At 35.2% G+C, this 24,792-nt stretch overlaps 3 protein-coding genes, 1 long non-coding RNA gene and 1 pseudogene across 4 annotated transcripts; 1 reads left to right on the top strand and 4 right to left on the bottom strand.

Moving 5' to 3' along the window:
* Window positions 1-18: 18 nt before the first annotated feature.
* On the bottom strand, window positions 19-831 carry LOC104724812 (abscisic acid receptor PYL11). The gene has a single exon (XM_010443360.3). It carries the CDS (start codon window positions 774-776, stop codon window positions 288-290), a length of 489 nt encoding a protein of 162 aa, XP_010441662.1. The 5' UTR covers window positions 777-831; the 3' UTR covers window positions 19-287.
* Window positions 832-3,093: 2,262 nt separating this feature from the next.
* Window positions 3,094-3,861, bottom strand: LOC104724811 (abscisic acid receptor PYL12 pseudogene; annotated as a pseudogene).
* A 4,358-nt stretch (window positions 3,862-8,219) lies between these two features.
* Window positions 8,220-10,153, top strand: LOC109127507 (uncharacterized). The gene is made up of 2 exons (XM_087474083.1): window positions 8,220-9,646; window positions 9,883-10,153. Exon 1 carries the CDS (start codon window positions 8,600-8,602, stop codon window positions 9,539-9,541), a length of 942 nt encoding a protein of 313 aa, XP_087330209.1. The 5' UTR covers window positions 8,220-8,599; the 3' UTR covers window positions 9,542-9,646; window positions 9,883-10,153.
* A 4,883-nt stretch (window positions 10,154-15,036) lies between these two features.
* LOC104724810 (pollen-specific protein-like At4g18596) lies at window positions 15,037-16,313 on the bottom strand. Its single transcript, XM_010443358.2, has 2 exons — window positions 15,928-16,313; window positions 15,037-15,614 (listed from the first exon to the last, which is right to left on the bottom strand). The coding sequence occupies exons 1-2, from the start codon at window positions 16,103-16,105 to the stop codon at window positions 15,268-15,270; spliced, it is 525 nt and encodes a 174-aa protein (XP_010441660.2). The 5' UTR covers window positions 16,106-16,313; the 3' UTR covers window positions 15,037-15,267.
* A 4,666-nt stretch (window positions 16,314-20,979) lies between these two features.
* On the bottom strand, window positions 20,980-21,934 carry LOC104724809 (uncharacterized). Its single transcript, XR_015571857.1, has 3 exons — window positions 21,676-21,934; window positions 21,113-21,527; window positions 20,980-21,009 (listed from the first exon to the last, which is right to left on the bottom strand). It is a non-coding gene; the product is annotated as an uncharacterized LOC104724809 (long non-coding RNA).
* Window positions 21,935-24,792: the final 2,858 nt, after the last annotated feature.

Raw genomic sequence — 24,792 nt, 5'->3', positions numbered from 1 at the left:
CAAAATTGCATACTAACGTTATTATAGTATTTGTACCTTTTGTTTTCAAATCCCTTTAAATATTACAAAAGTTTGCGTGCAACAGAATAAAGAAGTTGAAATAAAAGAACAAACGTAACATACTAGGTAAACTAACATATATACTCGATACATAAATATAATAAACATATTAGACAATATACGTACTTATTTCCCATCGAACATGACTATTGCTTGCTAGTTGCTAAATTAACTTGCTATCTTAAACCTGATTTTAATACTTAAATACTAACACTATATTCTAAAAATTACAACTTTAGATGAGCCACCGTCTTTTCCGAGAGCTTAGCCAATGACTTAAGATTAAACCCAACGATGGTATCAGCAAAAGACGTCGTTTCCTCCTTACTATTTCCGTCCGGCACATCCACCACATAACTCTCCACCACCACCGTCTTCTCCTTTTCCTCTGCCGCCACAAAGGCCATCGTTTTGGACCGGTAATTAACCAACCGATGATCACCACCTATAATGCTAATCACCATCACATGAGACTCATCGTCAAGTTCGTCTAATCTTTCTTGGCTGAACCCAGCCGGAAGCCCGGAAACCAACGTCACTTCACGGACGGAGCCTTCTCCTCCATCGCCGGAGCTTAGATTGCACGTTTTTACGAATTGTTTGTAGGCTTGAGGGTTATCAAACCGACGTAGTATTGACCAAACTAAGGATAATGGAGCATCTATAGTTTGGACAAGTGTTGAACCGCACTTGTGATATTCTTGAGAAGGTCCCATTTGTGTTTTCTGGTTATGAAACGAAAGTGTACTTTTTTTTCGACCGTTGTCTTGTATGATAATATCTTCAAATCTTAATGAAGCTTCCATTGTTGTTTGAGTATTTATATGAGAAATATCTAGTACAATACCGACAATAATAATATGAGCTGTCCTTTTTTGGTGAACCGGGAAATCATGAAGTAATACCAAGTAATTTTTTATTTTATTGATATGTATAAAATAAAATGTGAAAAAAGAAAATTCTAGTTATCAAAAAAAAAAAAAAGAAAATTCAGTTTAAGGGTTTGGTCTAATTAAGTACATTGTAATATGCACATAAAAACAAAAAAATTATAGATAAAAAGACTAATTAACTATCAAACAGTGTAATATGTGACTATATCTAGATCTATATTTGTCCATAAATTATATTTATATAACAAGAAATTGTAGACATGATGACCCTTTGTTTTGTAACGTCATTGTAATGAAAAATGGATTGCGGTTAAATTTGGAGGGTTATGGCATGGACTGTGATAGAACTAGTGGCTTACGATGGATCCACGTAGTCGATTTCGTTCATACGAACCACACTTGTTTATCACACATTTAAATTGTTAATAAATAAATAGTTTGACAAAAAGGATAAACAAAAATAAATAAATATGAAATAGGCCAAATGAACCTACAATTTTAAGATCCTTACCCAAAATAGCATCACGCTTTTGTCTTTTCTTAGGACGGTAACGATAATTGAACCGGAAACAGATAAGCTAAACGAAATTGTATTTCAGGTTTCCTTTCCAACACCTAAAATTTTGATAAGGACCATTTTTTCTTTCTGATGTTGAACTTTTGATTTAGACTTGTTGAAAGAATCTCAGAATCGCAATCTCACATTTTCAAATCTCTCACGATTTTGAGTCAATAAATTAGAGTCTAAGGATTCAACTTGGAGCAGTTTGAAGAACCACATCTAATTTTCTATATGACTATATACACTGTGCTAGTGCTACGAACCCATATCTAAAACAAATATTGTTTATGATGGAAAAATAAAACAATAACCAGTTAGTTTTGACTTAAAAACCTTATATAATCTTCTGCATGCATTTTTCATCCAATAGATTTCAAATTATTATTTTTAATTATTAATGTGAGGTGCATCTAATAAATTATAGGTTAATAACAATTCAAACAACAAGATTTGACCAAGTTGTCGGATGAAGAAAAAAAAATAAAGTTAGATAAATATATCCAAGTAGATTGTTTGCATATAAAATATGAAAGATTTAGAATTGCCCAACACATAATATTAAGAATCAGTAATCGAATATGCTCTGTAGTATTTTACTTTCAGGTGCCTAGAAACCATAACAAGACCAGTAATGCCTTTTTGGAAACGGAAGATATATATGCAATCTTCTTGGCGTCGCACTTAGTCAAGCTGCTAAACTCAACTCAAGCATCCGACCACTTAGTCAAGCCGGGACATTGTCAAAAATCGTTTCTATTCATTTCAATATTTGAAAATTCAATATTTCTATTTTTTATTCAAAAATCCAATTATTTCACAAGACGTATAAACACATAGACTTGATACTTGAACATACAATCAAATACACGGTTATAGCCAGGGCCGGCCCGAAGGTCTACGACGCCTAAAGCAGAACCGGAAAATGATGCCCTTAATCCCAATTAATTTTTTCTTAATCCCAACTAATTTTTTTTTTAAACTTTAAAAATGAAATTTCAGTATAAAATAATACACCAAAAATACAAGCAATCCACGAAACAACATATCATCAAGTAGACAAATCGTTAGTGTAGTGAGCAATCTACGGAGATTATATAGAAAATTTAGTATAATGACTTTGATCTTTGAATTACATTTAAGTTTTAAATTATAGCAAATTAGAATATTTCAAGTAAGAATTGTTTGAGAATATGTGAATCCACCATATGCTAAGTTTAACTGACGTTTTGCTTACAAAGTTTTTTTCTTTTTGAAGAAGAAAGAAAAAAACTTAAGACAACAGAGAAAACGTAGGATTGTAGAAAAAAAAGAAAACATACATGGGGGAGAAAGCAGAGATTGACAATAATATTGGAAGAAGAAAAGGAACGGCCAAAAAGAAAGACGAGGATTTTTTATTCACTAGTTCAATTGCTATTTTAATTATTATTTAGTTTATTAGTATAATTAATATAAGGAAATGTAGATAAAAAGAATATTTTGGATTAGATAAAATAGGGAAAAAGATCGGTTGTATTTAACGCGGGGTTGGTTTGAATCCAGTACAAGTGACTGAAAATCAAACAAAAAAAACCACTATATTAAAAAAACATTTAAAATTTCATGCCTCTAAAATACTTAAAATATTTGGCGCTTAAAGCCTTTTGCTTCATACTTAAAATATTTGGCGCTTAAAGCCCTTTGCTTCATGAGCTTTAGGTGAGGGCCGGTACTGGTTATAGCAATACCTACATTATTCCCCGTCTAGTAAGGCTAATTTCTATGTAAAACTTCATGAAAATAAGAGTTTTGAAAATTCTTTAAAGTTCAAACTCTAAAAGTGAGCCATCATCTTCTCCGATAATTTAGCCAATGACCTAAGGTTACACCGAACGATAGTATCAGCAAACAACGTCGTTTTCTCCTCTGTTTCCTTCCGGCACATCCACCACATAACTCTCCACCACCACCGTCTTGTCTTCCTCCTCCTTCGCCACAAACGCCGTCGATTTCGACCGATAATTAACCAAACGATATGATCACCACCAATAATGCTTATCACCATCACATGAGACTCATCGTCAAGTTCATCTAGCCTTTCTAGGCTGAAACTTGCCGGTAGATCGGAAACCAGCGTGACTTCACGGACAGAGCCTTCTCCTCCATCGCCGGAACGTAGTGCGCACGTTTTCACAAATTGTTTATATGTTTTCGGGTTATCAAAACGACGTAGGACTGACCATACAAGAAGTAATGGAGCATTGATAGTTTGTACTAGTGTCGAACCGCATACATGCTGTTCTTGAGACGATGTTTTCATTATTTTTTGTTTGGTGTTTTACAATTTTCCTATTCTACGGACCGTTGTGGTTGTTGTCTTCATATATTTCTAAAGTGGCAAGTTTTTTTATATGAGAAATATCTATAGGTCGACAAAAAGAGAAATATCTTTAGAACAAGGCCGACTGAAAGAAATATTAAATTTATGACTTGACATCGATACCAAAAAAAAAAAAAGAAAACTATGAAAACCTTTAAATAAGAAAATTTATTTATTCAAACACTATGACATTTAACATTCGAGTAAAATACTTGGTTTACGTACATTGTGTAATACATGCACATAAAACAAAGTACTTTTTTTGTATCTTTAAACAAAAACAGCGTATGAAATTGACAGTCAGTGTATGTTTTTATATATATGACAAGCAATTGTAATAGTTGTATCCAAAAATTATAAGGAACAATTTGCTCTGTTATAACGTCATTGTAATGAAGAATATATTGCGGTTAAGTTTGGAAGGTTATGACATGGACTGTGGTAAAAGTAATGGCAAATAATTGTTCCACGTTGGTTCACACGAATCACACTTATTAATCACACATTTATATTCGCAGTATAAGAAACAAACATATAGATTGAAAGATGTTAAAAAGGAAGAAAAAAAAGTTGACAGATGTTTGTGTTGTGTCGTAATTTTGTTGTTTTCTTTTCTGCTTTCGGGTTTATTTTACTTATATTTTTAAAATTTGTTATTAAAAATATGCGAAAATAATAAATATTAATTGTTGATAACAGAAAAAAAAATGAAAAATTCTCGAAAATAACACTAATTTAAATTTCTCTTCCAAACTTAGCATACATTTTCTTGAATTCCAAAACTAGCACATATATTCTAATTAAATATTAAAATAATATTTTTTTTAATTTCTTTTATATATTATTATTCTTTTACGCGTTTTTCTGGACAAAATACAATCATGCATCTTTCTTCCACTAGTTATCATCATCTTATTGTTGATTGTTTACAGGAGATCAAAGTTTCGACAAAATCGCCAGTGATCTACAAGAGATCGATAACATCTGCAGAAGATCAGTGACACCCGCTAGAGATAAAAAATTGCCACCGCTTTCACCTCTTTCTCTCTCCTCCATCGCCATCTGGTTAATTGAAACGTTTTGTGTTTGAATCTGTCTTCTTATTCTAAAACCTAGCTTATAAAATTGGACGTTTTTAATTCAGTTGGGGGTTTTAGGTATTTTATTTGTTTGCTAATTTGATGAAGTTTAATGGAGTAAAGGTGATTTTTATTGTAAATTGAGCAAGGTTAAGATGTGATTGGTACAAATGATTCATGTAGCAAAGTGATTGTTGACGGTTGTGTGAATTTTTGCATTAGAGTTTGATTTGTACAGTGTGTAACAAAGTGTGTTATTTGTTGACTGGTACAAATGATTTGTGTAGCAAAGTGTGTTGTTTGTTGCTCGTGTAATTTTGTGTTTTTTTGTCACATTTGAAGATTAAGGAAGCATTGTTGATAATTTATGATGACGTTCCTGAAACTTATTCCCTGATTTCAATTATTATCGCAGGAAATGATGTTTTTCTCTAAGCTACATGATGTATCTGCAGATGACACAAGATGCAAGTATGCTTTGGATATCTGCAGATGAGACTGTGTTCCTTTATCCAATTTTACTCTATCTGATGTTTAGACATATGATGCTTGAGAAACTTTTTTAGTTTTTTTTGGTACTTGTCTAATGTATAACATTCTCACATGTTTATGTTAGCACTTTGCTTTAACTGTGACTGAACTTCATGAAAGATTATATGAAATTCAGAAAATATTGTATTAAATTCAGGAAATATTGTATGAAATTCAGAAAGGATCCATAGATATTTAGGAAGACTTTATCAAATTTCATGAAGACCTTCATAGAAAAATAAATTCATGAAAGATTTCATAAAAATTCATGTACTTTCATGAACATATTTACTGTTTACAGATTCTCTTTAATTTCAAGAAAATTCAAGAAGTGTGATGATCATAATACATTCAAGTAAAAAATTGTTAAATGATCATAAAACATTCATGAAGGATTCCCAGATATTTAGGAAGTTTTTATCGAATTTCAGGAAGACCTTCATAGAAAAATAAATTCATGAAGAATTCATAATAATTAATGAAGACTTTCATGACCATATTTATTGTTAGAGGCTCTCTTTTATTTCAATAAAATTAAGAAGTAGGATGATCATAGTACATTAAAGTACAAACTCTTGACGAATATAAGCATTATACAGATTTTACAAACGTTCCATCGCTACGACTCGCTTCACCGTTGTGTTCAAATTTGGCTATGTAATATGCTTCTTGTCCACCATTTCTCCATGAAGTTGTCATATTCAATGGCCTTGTCCGACAGTTAAAGAGGAAATAACCAGCGTCGTCCGTGTAATAGAAAAAACATTGACGATATTCCTGCCCCTAAGTATGAATCTTTTGAGTTTTGCATCTTAGGCAAATAATGAAATGAAGAGATTAGAGAAATCATGCAAATCACATCCTGAGTGTCTTGGCTTAAAGAAAGTAAGTATCATATAAAAGAACAAACCTTGGTATCTAGAGGATCTGCTCCTCCCAAATCAATGATACAATCCTTAATGTTTTCTACTAAATCTTGTCTACCAATGAAACTCTCGAGCAAGGCACCATATCTGTCAAAATTTAAAAAGCTCACCTACCTTAAAATTAATCATCTAGTTCAAATCAATACTTAAGTTCATAATCATCATTAGTAATAAGGAGATCAAAATCACAATCATAATTTACTAAATTCATGAAGGATTTGGCTTCCATCAACTTACACAAGCCAAAAGTATAGTAGAACTGCAAAATTCTACTATACTCTCACTCTAACTCTTTCACTCACCAAATCTTTCAGGACATGGATTTCACAGAAAAAGATGGGACATTACTACCTTCAAGCATGGCTATTCTCGGTTGCATTCGGTTTGACAGGAATGAACAAGTGCCCATGACAATTGCATTAAGCACTCTTGCTTAAGATCCTCAGTGAACCTCTCGAACCTTTCACATTGAGCACTCTTGCTTAAGATCCTCTCGAACCTCTCTTTCAAATCCCTACACATCAATCAAAACCATGGATTTTTAGCTGGTGAAGCCTGTAAAAAACTTCTAAAGCTCGATTTCAAAGTTCTCTCCAATCCAAAAATCAAAGGATGGGGCTAATCTTGGAGAAAGCAAATCTGATTTCAGAAATTGGCAAACAAAAACAGTTATAAATTTCCCCTAATAGTTCGTGATTCCATTTACCTACAAGAGATGGTTCTTCGTCTTTGGAAACGTAAGGTGGAAAGAAAAAGCAAACACATGAGAAGGATTAGAGAAAAACTTACAGCGATGACATCTCCATCGCACCAAGGAATCTTATCGCTGCCGGTGAAGAAGGAATCGACAGAGTCAAAGAATTGTCCGATCTTAGCATCCATTGAAGGCGATTCTGAGCTTTGATTAATGTGAGACTTCGTTCTCGTTTCTCTCTCACGAGAGATCGAAGATTGTAATATATATATTTTTTTTTAAATTAAAGTATTTAATTATATTAAATTTGTGTTAAATGTGGAATATTTAAGAGTGGATGTTAATTTTGGAAAAAAAAACAGAAATTAGTGATATCGAGGAGTGTTTCTCAAAAAAAATTGACGAGAAAAAAAAACAAAAAAAATATAGGCGTAATCTAAATCTGTAAGTTTAGAAACAGGCAAAATGAGCCTAAAATTTGATCCATTTATGCCAAACTATAAGCCCAAACTAAGCATTACTCTTTAACTCTTTACCTTGAGGATAGCAGATAATGAACCGAAACCGATATAAAACCTAAACCAGAATGTAATTCCGGTTATTGTAGTTTTTTTTCTACCACCTAAGGTTTGCCAACGACCAGTTATTTTTGTTGTCAACTTAAAATTTTATTTTGAAGTCATTGAGACTGAAACTTCGATATAGACTGACAAGAGAACCTAAGACTCAATCACAATCCCACATTCTCAAATATCTGACGATTTTGATTTTTGAATCGAAAAAATAAAACAAAATCATTATCCAAAAACTGAATAAGGATCCGTTTATGAGTTCACTTAATAGCGATTAGAACAAGAAATTAATTTGGTTTCGAGAAGACTTTTTCAAATTTAAATTTTATTACCGGTTTTGCTTATTTTATTAGCGATTGCGATTTACAGATTATATATGGGATAAAGAGTTCAACCCATATATATTTGGTCTTACATTAATAGTTCATTACATATATAATAAATATAGAACTAGACTCAAAATAAAATTATTTTGATCGAGTTGGAGGAGGTGTCCAAAATTTTGGAGGATGTGTCCCAGTTCTGATCGAGTTCATCTTCTCCTCTTAATACTCTCTTTATATATCTTCAAAAACAAAACACAAAATATTACAAAAACATTAGAAGTGATAACTAACGCATACTATCCGCAGAAACATGACCAAACTCTTCTACTAAAGTTTTCAAAATCCTATCTAGGATTGATTGATAGAATATAGGTTTATTCTGTCACAACTACTTAGATATTATTATCCTAGATTATAGGCACAGTTCTGTAACATCCTAGGTTTTATAAGACCATGTAAATCAATGAACAGGGCAAGAGAGATTTCACAACTTTCATGGTATCAGAGCTAGATCGCTCTTGATATTTTTTCTCCGCTTCCTCTTCTACTTCTTCCTCTCTTCTCTTCTCTCTCTTCCTTTTCTCTTTTTGTTTCAAAATGGCCACTCCTCCGACAAATTTTGAGCGAGCCTTTGATGTTACATACATCAAATCTCACATACCTCTCATCCTTGATCTCGATGATCATAATTATGAAGCCTGGCGTGAGTTGTTTCTCACTCACTGCCTCACATTTGATGTTCTTGGACATCTCGATGGCACTCTCCTACCAGCCAATGTCACCGATGCCGCGTGGTACAAACGAGATGGTTTAGTGAAGCTTTGGATCTATGGAACTCTTGCTCCAGACCTGTTTCGATCTTCTTTTCAAACTGGCGGCACTTCAAGAGATGTATGGAAACGGGTTGAGAATCAATTTTCCAACAACAAAGAGGCAAGAGTCATTCAGCTTGATAATGAGCTGCGTACTCAGGAAATCGGCGATCGTTCAAAAGCTGCGTACTGTCAGAAAATCAAATCTATCGCCGACTTGCTAGCTAATGTTGATGCTCTGGTGAATGAACGTAACCTGGTAATGTATTTGTTGAACGGTCTAAATGAGAAGTTTGATAACATTATCAATGTCATCAAACACAAAGAGCCATTCCCAACCTTTGAAATAGCAAAGTCGATGCTTGAACTTGAAGAAACACGCCTCAAAAAATCTCAAAGGCTCACCTCGACACATATGGATCACTCATCATCCACAACCGCTCTCACCGTCGCTGCATCACCAACAGAGCCACGTCAATCTCAACAGTTGGGTCACCATCCTCAATTCAGCAACAACTATAGTGGGAATCAGAGAAACAACAATCGATCACGAGGCGGCGGACGTCACAATTACCAATCGCGGCTTCAGTACCCTAATTGGGCCTCCCCTCCATTTTGGCAAGGCCCATTTACGTCTTGTCCCAATTACTATGGGCAGTGGCCACAAAACCACACCGGCCTTCCTTCCCTCCGCCTCAATCTACGACATATCCGCAAGCTCATCTAATGGAGATACCGACTGCAACTCCGATGACGGAAACTTTGACTGATCCTACAACATATCCTTGGATAATGGACTCGGGCTTGACCGCACACCTATCCACCACATCAGGTAACCTCCACTCTAATTTTAATCATCGCTTCACTCAATCGGTCGTGGTGGGTAATTGTTCCAAGATTCTGGTAGTTAGTGTAGGATCCACCTCCCTAAATAGCCTTTCTCGTCCCCTATCACTAAACAGTGTTCTTGTTACACCACAAATTGTCAAAAATCTTATATCGGTTCGCAAATTTACAATCGATAATTGGTGTACTGTTGAATTTGACTCATTTGGTTTTTCTGTGAAGGACCTTGCAACTCGGAAAATTCTTTTCCGATGTGATAGCAAGGGTGATATTTGCTCTCTTCCAGCTTCATTCAATAAAACACATCCTCAATCCACCGCTCTCCTTGATTCAACACCTTCACTATGGCACAAACGTCTAGCACACACTAATAATGCTAGCCTTGATTCAATTTTATCTAAATCTTTGGGTTTTTGTAATAACAATAAGCTCTCGCAGCCTTGTGAACCTTGCTATTTGAGAAAACAAATGAAGTTGCCTTTTGATGATTCCATTTCATCTGTTTCCAAAGCTTTCGAACTCATTCATTCTGATCTTTGGACATCACTGGTTCAAAACATTAGTGGAATCAAATACTATGTGTTATTCCTTGATGCATATACCCATTATCTTTGGGTTTATTCACTTTGCAAAAAGAGTGATGTGTTCACTAAATTTCTTCAGTTCACAACAATGATCAAAACACAATTCAATGATCATATTCAAGCCTTCTAATGTGACAATGGTGGAGAATATAACAACTCTCAATTTCATGATTACTTTGATAAACATGGAATAAAAGTTAGATTCTCCTGTCCGCATACCTCCCAACAGAATGGAAAATCTGAGCGGATGATCAGAACCATAAACAATGCTATTCGAGCCCTTCTCTTTCAAACATGTTTATCACCAAGTTATTGGGTTGAGGCATTGAACGTTGCTGTTCATACTTTGAACCTTCTTCCATCCTCTGCTATCCAAAACAAAATTTCTTTTACCTTGCTTTTCAACAAGCCCCTTACATACAACCATCTTAGAGTTTTCGGCTGCCTTTGCTTTCCAAACCTCAATCATTCCAATCTCTCAAAGTTATCACCACGAACTACACCCTATTTATTTCTTGGTTATCCTCTCCAACACAAGGGCTATCACTGTTTGGATTTGAAAACCAACAAAATCATTATATCTCGACATGTTAACTTTGTCGAAGATACTTGATAGGTGGATTTTCACCCAGGGTATCAATTCCCCAATTGTAGTACAAAGGGTTATCAATCCAAATGGTTGTTATGCTAGCAGATAAGATATGATCAGAACAAAAAAGTCAAGCTAAGCAATAGTTGGGGTTTGATCTAACAATCCTAAAATAATTAAAAGAAAATAAATAAACAAGAACCACACGACCTAGTACACGATGCAAGTATTCGAGTACAGGATCGGGTGGAGTGATCGGGTAAAGAAGAAAAGTAAGAACAGCTCGAAGGTGTACACGAAGCTGGTGATCGAGTACCAGTTCGGGTATAGGATCGAGTTATGAATAAAAATGTAAACAATCAAAATGCGAAAGCTCCTAAGGATGGGGTAACCGACTCCTAAGTGTTCCTCACCAGTACGGATGTCCTACATGCGTCAAGCAAATATTCCCTTGACAATGAATCTCTAAAATCTTGTTAAAACACTCTCGTGATAGAAACAATCAACCTTAATCACTCCCCTACCCAACTCTCATTGGATAAACATAACCAAGCAGGTAATACAAACAGATTCATTATTGTTAATAAACTCCTTATATCTAATCTCTTAGTCTAAGTGAGTAAATCTCTATCATTGATTGATTCAAGCATTTCAACTACATCTTTCGATGGCAAAACACCCTAGATCTAATATCAACCTCACGGTCTATTGACAGCATTAAGAACACCAATCTAGAAGGGAACTTATATAAAATAAACAACCAAGCTAAGACATCCTAACCGATCAAGAACACAAAGTTGTCTATCCCATCCCTAGAAATTTTGTTTCACTACTCAGATCTCATTGCAGAAAACATAAAAACAAAGATAAACGAAAATTGCATTGTATTGAAAAACAAGATAGAAGTAAGAGTACAGAGTAGAAATCTAAAAGGATAGCAAAGAAATGTAAAATAAATACTAACAAAGTGGAAAAAGAGTTTGAGTCGCTCAAGATCTCTCTCAGAAGCTCTCGCTCTCTGTGTTGAGTGTCTGCGGCGTACTATGGCGAAAGGAAGAAGAGGGGGGTATATATATGGAAACCCATTAAACCTAGCTGCCCAGTCCTGCCCGAGGGTCTGCTCGAGGCGGTGCTCGAGGATGTGGTCGGGTTACTCCTCGGATAGGTCTTCGGGTAGTTCTTCCTGCCCTTGGATCCTCTTCGATCGGGTTGGTATTCGGACTGTTCTTCCTGCTCCATAGCTCCTTCGGGTACATCCTCGGATTTGACCTTGTTTTTCCCCATTTTAGGCCCTAAAGCACCTGTTTTCATCCAAAATGTGCAAATGCAATAATGCAACACCCTAAATGGCCTAAATGTGGATTCCTACAGTTAATGACCTAAAAATGCTAAGGTTAGGGTATATATAATGCAAAATATGGACAAAAAAGGATGCCTAAAACATGTAAATTAGAGAGTTATCAGACCCCCAAACTTAAATCTTGCTAGTCCTCTAGCAAGGAAGTAGGAGGATGAGGGTTAAAAATGGCACTCATAACCTTTTGAGCTAAGCAAAGGATTCAAGCTATAGTCCTTAAAGATAATTTAATGGTGCTAAGATCAATCAACATACTTACAAATATTTTTCTATGCTTATTACCATGCATCAATCTAGTTCAACCTCCAACTATTAGTAAAGACTTGCAATTCCAAAGAACATCTCTTTCACATTCATTAAAGTGTTTGGCAAATTCTTGCAAATGGAAAGTGAATCAAGCTCAATCGGTTTCAAGGGTAAGGCTTTTTGGTGGGGTGGTTTCAAACAATATCTTTGGGTGGTTTTCTCTCAAAAGATGGAATGCTAGACAGCTGTGAAAACTATCTAAGATTGAGAAAAATTTGGGCATACAAAGCTTAACTGAATGATAATTCACCCTTTTCTCATTCACTTTTTTTTTTTTTTTTTTTATCAAACCCCCTAGAATAGAACTACCCACATCTTTGATTTTAACTTTTTTTTTATAATCCCTAAGGTCTAAACAATAAACATCTAGCTCTCTTTCTCTCTCTCTCTCTTCTTCTTTTTTTTTTTTTTTTTTTTTTTTTTTCCTTTTTTTATCTTTTTTTTTTTATTTCTTTGCTAAACTCCTAATAAAATTCCCATATTATTTTTTTCTTTTTCTAGGAGACGATAGCAAGATCTTTTTCTTTTTTTTACTTAGAGACTTAGAGCTAAATGAACAGAACTTTAGGGACCTTCTTCTTTAATTTCCTTTTTATTCCTCAACCCAACCCCAAATAATCATGCTAACCACCTATCTTTTAAAACTGATTCTAATAGCTAGTTTTAATGATTCTAACTTAGCTAAATCAAGAGCTAGTTCTTTGTCGTTCTCAATACTCTCAAGGTTTCACAACCTATAGCACAATGAAAAGGCCTCACTCAACAATTCAATACAAGGTTAGAAAGAAAGATTTGGGTTCAAGGGTAGGGAAAAACAAATCGGGTTAAACGAAAAGATTGGTAAAAATGGAGTGTTAACCCAAGATAGCATTGGTGGGTGGTTTCTTCTCCGGCAATAGAGGTGTGGTATTTTCTCCCATCCGATGTGACGGTGGCTTCGCTCTTTGGTTGGTGAGAAGCTTCTGGTCAAGTCGCGTTTGTTCGCGGTGGAGCTTTCTCGGTGCTCATCCACCAATCAAAAATGTGGTTTGCGGCGGAAGTCGGTGGGGGATAGGAGGTTAAGTTGCATAGTCACGGTGGTTAACCAAGGAGGTTGGCATCTTCTAGACTCTCGTGGATTCCGAGGTATAAAGGTTGGACTGAGCAACCATCCTCTGTGCACCGCCGCGATTCTTGCCTCCACTGGACCGGATTGAAGATTCCTTACTTGAAGGAAGCGGTGGTCGCCAGTGTTTGAAGAGGGGTGTTAGATCTGTGTGAACATGTTGCTAGGAACGGGACATGACTTCGCAGAGCCTGGGATCGGACGCTTTTGAACTTGCCGGAAAACTTGTAAAGACAATTAAATCGACGAAGTATATATAAGCTTCCTCGGATATAATCATAGGCACATCATACGTAAAGTATATATAAAGAAACATATTTTCTTCTTGTTTCTCAATATGATTGATTATTTAAGCATATAGTAGTCTAAACTCTCTAAAGTGGACGACGCACAATGTGACTTACGAATTTCTATTGGCCGCTCCAAAAAACAGGGAAAATAATAAAATAAAATATATGTGGTCCGGGATCTTGTAAGGGCATCGAACCATAGTCACGTATGCTTGACAAGTCTGATTGCGTGATCGGAAAATCAGAATCCGATGAATAGAACCCCTTGAACAAGATACGTAAACAAAGATCATAAGTGGGGGCAATATCTATTTTCTCTACATGCTTTTAGGCTGCAACATCAAATATCACCATCCAGTATATATACCAACAGTTCAAAAGATAGAAATAGTCCACTCATGTGGGACATGGGTCCATATGTTGCACCTGGGATCCCTTATTATGCACCCGTTTCTACTTTAAAACTTCAGTATATGATTAGGTGAATCGTATTCTTGTTTTTATACTATCCTCTCCATTATAAATTTGTGGAAACGACTTTAACTATTGACTGATAAAAAGAGGTTATAATTAGTTATATATACTTCTACTTCTGTTACAAAATTTGTTATATATACTTATACTTCTGTTACAATCTTCTAATAAAATGCTACTGTAATCGAAGATATAAAATACAAAACTTGGAATTCTTCAGTGTTGTAAGAGAGTGGCAAACCAAAAACCAGAAACGAGGGCCCGGGTCACCAATAATGAAAACCAAATTACGAATAACAGTAAACATACCATGAAAAACAGACAAAACGGTTTAATTATATACAAAAGTGAAAGAATTCTGTCGAAAAGCTTATACGAGGTGTCTAACAATAATTTTTTTTCTTCTGAACTTTAGTTAGAAACATTTGTGAAAAACAATATCGGTGAAAACAAGTATTCCATCGCAATCTTAATCCTAAAAAATGTATCACTCATATATAACATTAAACACAGTAAAAATCAAATTAGCAAAAAAAAAGGCAGTAAACTCATGGTGACATCAATTCATATTAGTGATAATAAACAACGTGATCGATTGATACCCAATCATTTATGTTTTAGATTTTCGTTCTTCTAAATTTGGTTTCTGATCTAAAAATCTAATAATATTCTTTTGTTATAAACTAATAATAGAAAATTTCCTATACCGCATGTAACCAAAGTACATTCTTTTTACTACAGAACAACAAAATATCACTGACATATCAAATTAAACAAAACCAAAACGCGGAAAAATGTAATTAATGATGATATTATATATTCATTGTAATATTGATAAAATTTAAGCAAATAGTAAATCTCTCATGTCATATTTTTTTTTTTCTTTCTTTCTCTCTTGTCGCTTAGAATGTGACGTCAGGGACAATACCGATCTCCTTGAAAGCAGCGGCACAGTCAGCTGAAGGAGTCTTGACCATGAAACCAAGAGGGTTAACGATACGTGTCTCGTGGGAGACGATTCCGTCATTGGCTGTCAAACTGATCTTAGCGGCGTTACGTAAGTAAGCCTCTTTGCTGACGTCGCTGCAACCACTGTCTGGTGATTCGACCAAGACGAGCTCGCAAACTTCTTCCTCGTGGTCACCGGTTACTTCCATCTTGTAGCTTCCTGATTTGTCGGTAACGGCTTCTTTGGTCAATGTTACGGTTCCGTTTGTTCTGCTCCTGCACTCCAACTTCACTTTCGCACCTTCACAAACACAAAAATGTAAAAATATAATAAAAATAATTTTAGATTTTATCCGAAGAATTACGTATAATATATATATATATATATATATAAATAACCCTTGAATGCATCCTCTAACATGCAAGATAGTGCGCGTGCGCATACATGCTAACATGCATATTCATCTCGAACAATATTAAAAGTGACATGATATATATTCTTTATTAAGCGTAAAATATTGTTCTTTTCAAATATTGCAACGGTTGCACGTGGTAGAAAAGCCATGCACACATGTATATAATAAACATGGTGTTCGTAATGTGTTTATGTATACCTTCGAGGAATTTGCTGAGACGGGTAACGAATTGGACACGGCAAGTGTCACAGTAAACTGATCCCTGGATCTGGAAACGATCGAAGTCATCAGCATCAGCGGCGGCGAAGCCGGCGAGAGAGGACAAGCAGACGGCGGAGACAATAAAGAAAGAGAAGAATATAGCTTTCGAAGCCATTTTTTTTGGTTTTGTTTTTGGTCTTCTCTTCTTTCTGATATCTCTTTTTATATTCAAACAATAAGTTGAGATATGTTTGAGAAGAGGACAACTATTCTCGTGGAGCACCGAGTTTGGTTTTTATATTAGAAACCCGATTGTTATTTTTAGACTGAAACCAGAAAAGTAAAATCGTTGATTGTTGAATTTTAAAATTAGTTTCTTCTATACGTTTAGAATAAAAGAATGATTACTTTATTATAGCTTAATTATAGCATTGATTTCTAAATTTGTTGTTTGACCACCCTTTTTTACCTCTCTTTAGTGTTTTTTTCTTAAAATTGGAAGAACTCATAACTACTAAATATACGGTCAAATCTCTGGACAGTAATAAAAAGTATAACATACACTATAATTTTAAGTTTTGATTAGAGAACGGGGGAGAAAGATTAGACCTTGCTTAAAGAGCGAGCAATATATCTTAATTTGGGGTTGGCATATGTTCTGAATTTTCTAACCTCGAGTTGCAAAATAAACAATAACTATATTAGGACCATGCTATAGCACGGGCTAAAATTCATTTTGTTTATATTATAATTTTAAAATAAAATATAATTTATATGATTATTTAAAAAAAAAATAGACAAAATATTATGCAATAAAATCATATGCTAAATATGGTGACTTGAAAAAAATAACTATTTTGTATATTTTATATTGTTAATTTTGTAATTTTATGTATGAAAAATGGTTATGTTTGTTGTTTGTTTTTATTTTAATTTTTGAACTTGTTTGGTGAAAGTTTTTTAATATGACTCGTGCTTAGGTAAGATTTTATTTTCAGTTGCACAATAAGATCTCGGAAATCACGATTAATTGTGAAAAATTGCCAAGATTTTCTTCTTTTTTGACGCCTAAGAATATATTATTATGCCAAACAATATCTATTTTGTAACAATACATGGAATACTAAAGATTTTATTTAGGAAATTGTATAAATCATTGGAATATTCTCTTTAACAAAATATTTTTGTGAATCCGTGTGTATTCATATAGTCCACGGATTGACCAATTAATCTATAATGTTTTTTTGTAACCAACCAATATTTAATGTATAACCTATTTTGTAATCAACTTATAAAAATTATATAATCTAAAAAAAAGTTGTGTACTTCCGTTTTATTATATAGGGGATTCAGACGAACGATAAATCTCCGTGAGTGAATAGACTCTCGACTTAGAAGAAGAAGAAGAAGAAGAAGAAGAAGAAGAGGGATTCAGACGAACGATAAATCTCCGTGAGTGAATAGACTCTCGACTTAGAAGAAGAAGAAGAAGAAGAAGAAGAACAATGCCATATTTCGTTCCTAGGACATTCATAAAATTTCCACAATGGTACCTGATTTACCTCATGGCTCGCTCTGTGGAACCCAAGAATAAGATTTGGAAACCGCGGATTCTACCAAAGATTAAACACTTTTTCTGGCGTATTGTCTCAAGAGCTCTACCGACAATAACTAGACTACACATAAGGGGTATGATCATTGATTATATTTGTCACAGATGTCACAAAGTCTCAAGAGCTCTACCGACAATAACTAGACTACACATAAGGGGTATGATCATTGATTATATTTGTCACAGATGTCACAAAACAGATGAAACAATACAACATACTCTCTTTACATGTCCTTTCGCTCATATGGTATGGAGGTTATCAAACACAACTCTATTAAATTTAAACCAACTATCCTCTGATGCTGAGGAAATCATAACCCTTTCCACACAACACACAAATACCTTTCATTCCCTCTTACCCTTTTGGTTGTTATGACGAGTTTGGAAGGCCAGAAACAACCTGATTTTTAATAATTTTCGTGAAAGTGCAACAAAGACTGTTTTAATGGCAAATTCTGAAACTAAATAATGGATCACTACTTTGACACCTAAATGACCAATTCTGAATCTCATCTCAAACATGAATGCAAACTCTTGGTCTGCCCAACCCCAATACATCCGACTCTGAAGTGCAACTTTGATGCAGGTTATGACAATCATACTCAACAAGCAACATGCGGATGGATCTTTAGAAACCATCAAGGTGATCCACTTGTGTAGGGAGCGTGTAGATTAAATTATGCAGGATCCCCACTAGAGACGGAAACTAAAGGACTCTTGGTAGCTATACAACAGGCTTGGATAAGAGGATATACTCTATTGTTTTTGAGGGTCATTGTGAGACTTTAATCAAAATGGCTAATGGCTTACACTTGAACGCCTCACTAACAAATCTTCTACAAGATAGATTTTGGGCATCAAAATTGCATCATGCAACCTTTACTTTTACAAAGAAATAATGTAACAGTGTTGCACATGCTTTAGCTAAATTTAGATGTAATGACAAATTGTATTATTCTGATTCTGTGTTAAAGCCAATTTGGCTCCTTGATACTCATTGTAATGATTTTCCTTAAAGCCAATATATTTTCAATTTGTGGAAAAAAAAATCTAATATCTTATTGAGTTGTTATACACGATTTGAGAAAGGTGTTACTTTAGGATCTTTTCTTTGAGAAAAATGTCAAAAAAAACCCGAAGTTATTTTTATTTGGACATTTAGTACCCAATGATTTTGGATTGGAATAAAAATACACCAATAATAAAAACATGTCATTTAAAACCCAAAAAAATTAATGTTGTTATTTTCATACCCACGATTTTTCAACAAAATCAAAATTCCAATTTTACCTCGGTTATCTAATTAATTATTAATTTTTAATATAAAAATTTTCGGTTTTCTGTTAACCATATCAAACCGAGAATTAACCCTGGTTTACTTCTTTCTCTCTTCTTCCTCCTCCTCTCTCTAATCGTCGTCGCTCCTCCACGATATTAGATGAGAGAGATTACTCAGATCAGAAGATTCCCTTTGTTCCTTCACTTCTCATGCTTCTGATTGAAAATCTCTGGATTTGGTTTTGTAGTTTTCTCGATCGGATTTAACTATCTTCTCTTTGTTTCTTTTACTCATTCAGTGAGAAGGAATCGTCTTTCATGTATTCTTCTGTGTAATGGCGAGGTATTCTGTTTATTTGTCAGGAATCAGGATTGACTCTTCATATTGACAGCATCTCTTGCATTGAGTATCTGAAGTTATCCTTCTGTGCCTTAACTTTGTACCTGCTGGTAATGCCCATGAGAGCATTCGCCATAAAAAATGTCTTAGTTTTGGAGCTATACCCATTTTCCAAATGGCTGTTTTGAAGCTTGGAAGGCCTGGAGGTGGACGTACTGCCTCATCTTCATGCATATGTGTAGCAAACCAGTAACTAGATTTTACTATATACAGGCCTGAATCATTGTAGTGCCAACCAAGAAGATCTGGAGAAGGTAAAGGGCTCAAATGAACTCTATGTATAAGTGCTACATCTTCATCAACGATAATGCTTCGTATTAGATCCATGTTCCAGGTTCTCCGCTCCAGCGTGATAAGGTCTTTAACCTGCAAATAACCAGGGATCTACCCAAACATTAGTAGTAGCACCATCTCCAATCAAAAAACGCATACCTTGTTGAATCATATTTCGACCCTCTAGCAAAGATTTCCAAATAAACGATGGGTGATTACCAGATCCAGCAATAAAAATATTACCATTCTGATAATATCTTGCTTTAAGGAATCAAGTAAGAAGACTTGTTGGAGCCTGTAGTATTCGCCATATTTGTTTTCCAAGAAGAGCTAGATTAAAATTTTCTAGATCTCGAAATCCTAATCCTCCTTCCTTCTTTGGTAATCCCAATCTCTCCCAAAAAACCTAATGCATCGATCGTTTGCCTGGAGTTTTACTCCACCAATAGTTTTCCAAAATACTATTTATCTCTTCACAAATGCCGTTAGGGAGTTTAAAGCAATTCATTGTATAGACCGGGAGAGTCATTGCCACTGTTTTTAGGAGAATTTCTTTACCTGCTTCTGATAGATAACGATGTGACCATCCTTGAGTTCTTTGTTTGACCTTGTCTACATATTGGAAGATTACTTTCTTTTCCTGCCTATATGTTCTGGCAAACCCAAATATTTACCACAACCCCCATCATTATGTATATTTAAAATTCTTTGTAATCTCGTTTTGATGTGAGGCTGAACTCGAGCTCCAAAAGTGATAGTTGATTTTGAGAGATTGACAGCTTGCCCCAAAGTTATTTTTTTTTGGACTTTTAATACTCAATTATTTTGGATTGAAAAAAAATACACCAAAATAATAAAAATGTGTCATTTTTTTTGTCAAACCATACTTGTATTCATTCAATCAACCCAAAGAGGGGAAGCAAAGGTTACACAAAGGTACATGATTTGGGAGCACAAGCTCACAACAAAGATAGCATAGATAAAATAAGCAACAAATTTAGAGAATAGGTCCATAAGAACTCGGAAAACAGAGGCTGGCTAGCAACATGCCACAAGCGAGATCATGGTGTGTACGAGACACTTCCGCGAACAGTTCGGGAATTTTAAAGATAGTCACTATCAATAGACTTCGTGACGTTGATAAAAGGTACTTAGTCCCATGTGTCTCTGGCGCGAACCACAAAGGAGCAGCTAAGTGTTTTGTAAGGTTTCTCTCCATAGAGGAGGAAGGCGGAGCCGATCTCTCCGTAACGGAAAAACTTGGACGCCAGAGACCCTCAAGGTCAGATAAGAGTGAAATTCTAGATCAGGATCTTGGAAAAATTTTCAGGGTTCGAGAGAGTTGAAGCAAAAAACACGGGAATCACAACTTCTGGTTGTGGCCGCTGGATTGAGTTGGTTTCAAGCTGCTTCAAGGGATAGTTGATGAAGATAATAACCGGCATGTATATGTATGAAAGGATAGACCGGGATAAATGGACATGGATAGAGGAACCAGATGCGCTAGTGAAAGAGCCTTCAAAAACAAATGTTCATCGATGGTTTCCCCACTTAAAGTTTCATAGACTTAAGTCAAAGGGCAGTTTAACAACAGGTTTTGAAAAGAATGCTCAAAGCACCTTGTATTGTTTGTCGCTTCAGGGCATGAACAAAGTCTTCGGTTGATCAAGCCGTGAAAACAGAACAAAGTAATAAATGGGCTTGGAGATGAAATGAAGTCATCAAACCTGGCCCTGTAGTGAAATGTAGGTGGGCTGCGATTTTTGGCAATGGACTGAGACAAAGGTAGTGGGCCGCAGCATAAAGAAAGGCCCAACAAGTGAAACCCTAGAGTTGCTTCAGTTGGGGAGGTGCTGAGAGTGCCGGTGCGGTTGTATGGAGAGGGGGCGGTGGGACGGAAACTTGGCAAGGTAAGGGATAATCCTTCCGCCGTAAAAATCATCACCGGCTCCGGTGTCAAGGCAGAGCTCCAAACCAAGGGAGATGACATATTTGACTTCGAGGGGATCCGGTAGAGATAAGAAGCGACGAGAACTGCGAAAGATTTAAAATCTTTAGATCTATAGAACTTTGAGAGACAAATCTTAGATATAACAGTTAAAGAGTGAGAAGACAGGAGACAATCCTCCTTCATCGATAACGCTGGCCAGAAAAAGTTCCAGACGAGGTATAAGAAGTTCACCGGAAGACTCTTTATCGTCTCGTCATGCAATGGAGCTTTGTGGAAGCAAGGTGCAGGGAAGGAGGAGTTCCAAGGTAACAGAAGAACTAGGAGGAAGAAAGCTCGTTGAGAATTGTAAAGGAGTCGAGAAAAGCTAAAGATATCCCGACGCCGGCGAGCCAAAGCTCCACCGGCGTTGGAAAGTATGGTGAAAAGAGCTATCTCGATTATCGTGCCTGGGAGTATTCCTAATATTTTATTTTTTAGATAGTTAAACAATACTTGAATATAAAAATATGTCATTTAAAATCCAAAACAATTAAACACTAATATTTTATTTTTTAGTATTGTTATTTTCATATTCATGATTTTTAACAAAATAAAAATTCTAATTTTATCCCGATTATCCAATTAATTATTAATTTTTAATATAAATTTTCGGTTTTCTATTAACTATATCAAATCGAGAATTAACCCTCGTTTACTTCTTTCTCTCTTCTTCCTCCTCCTCTCTCTAATCGTCGTCGCTCCTCCACGATATTAGATGAGAGAGATTACTCAGATCAGGATACTGCACCACAAGCAGGTTGGATAATTAGAGACTCGGAAGGATTCTATGCAACATCTGGACACAACAAAGGCAAGTTATGTGATAGTGCTTTGGAAACAGAAATTCAGGTCCTGATCATTGCAATGCAACAAGCTTGGATATGCGGATATAAAAGAGTAACATTCGAAGGAGATAATGCAATAATTACAAAATTAGTTACTGGAGGCCAGCACAATTTTCGTTTTCATAATTGGGTTCGTGAGGTCAAATATTGGGAACATAAATTTAAGGAAGTAACATTTGCCTAGACACGAAGACACAACAACAAAGCTGCAGATCGTTTAGCTAAAAAACCTTTACTGAATAATATAGCTTTTACCATCTACTTTTACATCCATGCTTTTCTTGTAAATGTCCTCAATGAGGAACTCTCTTTCAGACACTAAAAAGCTTATCTGATGTTATATATAAAAAAAATAATAACTTCGGATTTTTTTTGACATTTTTCCCTCATTTCTTTTTGTAATTGTGTTGTGCTGCAGCAGCAATCGGTGACAAAAAATTATACTGTAACTTATTTGCGTTGCGTGTCAAGTATATGAAAAGTAACTCAGCGTTTTCATAAAAATAGCCGTAGAAACTACTATAATTGTCACTGTTCTTTTTTTTCCAGCGACACTGGCAGCATCGACAATTTACTTCTTTAAAGTATCTTTTGTTGTTGTTAAGTTTTCAGTCACTAAATGTAGTTGTAGCAATGCAGCTCTCCTATGTTGAATTTCGTCTCTCACCTTATTGGTGCATTAGAAATTTGTTTTTATTTTTAATCATTATAGATATGTATATAAAACAATCCGATCTATTTTTTTATAATATATAATTAAGCATCTCATACTACTTATTAAACCAACAACATGAACATCACTAACCACCCATAATACCAATAACATTCACAGTGTAATAAATATAACCATACTCATCTCCAATATATATCATCAACACAATATCATTCCTAACCATTCTATCCAACAACCTAACATGCTTTTATGCGAGGTTCCAATATTAATAACATAATCAAGACTAACAACACATAACCAAGACCCTAGATCATCCTCCTCCTCATCGCCATGATTCCACGACACATACCTGTAAACCACAAACAACAGCTGAGATGCGTGAGTATTATCACATATACTTAGTGAGACGATCCTCCCATCTATAAGGATATACATACAAGCGAAAAGACAAACACAAGCAACACAAAAACAAGCACTCCTTCCATCGATCGATGCAACCTCTAAATCCCTAGCTGCGTCGACCGATGCAACGCCCCTGTGTCGACCGATGCACTCCTTGCATCCACTGATGCAACGTCCATCGTCTATGGAAAATTTCGATCGGACGTGACGGTGCCGGAAACTTTCGATCAAAGCCGATAGCTTCATCAAGAGAACCCTGAACTTCAGGAGATATGACTGTGCGGAAGGGAGGACCTTGCAAAAAGCGTGAGCAGGGAGATCTGCAACGACACATGCAAAACACATGCCGAGAAGGAAGACCGAGGTGACGAGCCTTCTAAACTGGGGCGCATCAAGAAAATCCCCGACGATGAACATCAGATCGATAAAAATACAATCTTTGGCGGGGTGAAATGGAGGAGGTGAAGAAATTCAAATTCACCGAGAGACTCCAAAATTCTGGATGGACTCACCGCGATCCCACACAGATCTATTAGAAACAATGACGAAACTTTTGAGGAAGAGATACCAGAAGTTGCTCGATAAATGATAGCCACAACAACGGAGGCTGAGAGCCAAATCCAAAATTGATAGAAGAAACTTCCAGGAAGTGCCGAAAGAGGCTCTGCAGCAAGGCCGATCAAGGAGACCCTAGAAATTAACCCGGTGAACCCTCTCTTGCAACGCTAAGCCAAAATGGAAACAAAAAGGAGGTTCGGTTCTTTAAACAAGCCGGAACTAACGAAAAAAAAAACAAATGAGCAAAACACAGGAGAGCATGTCTGACGCCGGCGATCCATGGCTACACCGGCGTCGGAGAAAGAATAGATTTTGGGAGTCATAGGAATAACCTGTGAGAGAGATTTCAAAATAGGCAAATATATATATATATATAATGTTTGTTCTTATTATACATAAAATCATTGTAAACCTTTAACTGTATTCTTTTGTTTAATTAGCTTTTTTTTGAACCATTTCTATCAAAAAAAAATTGGACTAAGATATTTGATGATTATTTCAAATCCACAATTGTATATAACCTCTTCAAATCCTAATACTTTGGTATTTATCTTTCCATTAAAAATAAGAATTAATATATAACTTTTAATAGTATAATTGATATAAAACAAAATTAAAGAATTAATTGAGAGATACTGATATGTCATCCTGGATATATTTATTTCGTCTTATATATATAATATTATTATTATTATTTTTGAAAATATTATAAGAAAAATATTAGTAAAGAATGTCTTTTTTAACTAAAACTGGTTTATAAATGAACAGATCAATAAAGCAGTTTCACTTGTTAATTGAAATTAATAATGCCTTAAAAATTAATGAATTGAA

Source organism: Camelina sativa, chromosome 11 (genome assembly GCF_030686135.1).
Source record: "Camelina sativa cultivar CO46 ecotype springtype chromosome 11, ASM3068613v1".
In the NCBI taxonomy this organism is placed as follows: Eukaryota; Viridiplantae; Streptophyta; class Magnoliopsida; order Brassicales; family Brassicaceae; genus Camelina; species Camelina sativa.
Note: the sequence above shows the minus strand (reverse complement) of the source record. Positions and strands in the feature narration are given on the sequence as shown.

Excerpts from the sequence above, each read along its gene's own strand:
- LOC104724812 (XM_010443360.3), bottom strand. The coding sequence starts at position 776 with ATGGGACCTTCTCAAGAATATCACAAGTGCGGTTCAACACTTGTCCAA.
- LOC109127507 (XM_087474083.1), top strand. The coding sequence starts at position 8,600 with ATGGCCACTCCTCCGACAAATTTTGAGCGAGCCTTTGATGTTACATAC.
- LOC104724810 (XM_010443358.2), bottom strand. The coding sequence starts at position 16,105 with ATGGCTTCGAAAGCTATATTCTTCTCTTTCTTTATTGTCTCCGCCGTC. Across the intron at positions 15,615-15,927 it reads TCTCAGCAAATTCCTCGAAG|GTGCGAAAGTGAAGTTGGAG; the intron begins GTATACATAAAC and ends GTGTTTGTGAAG.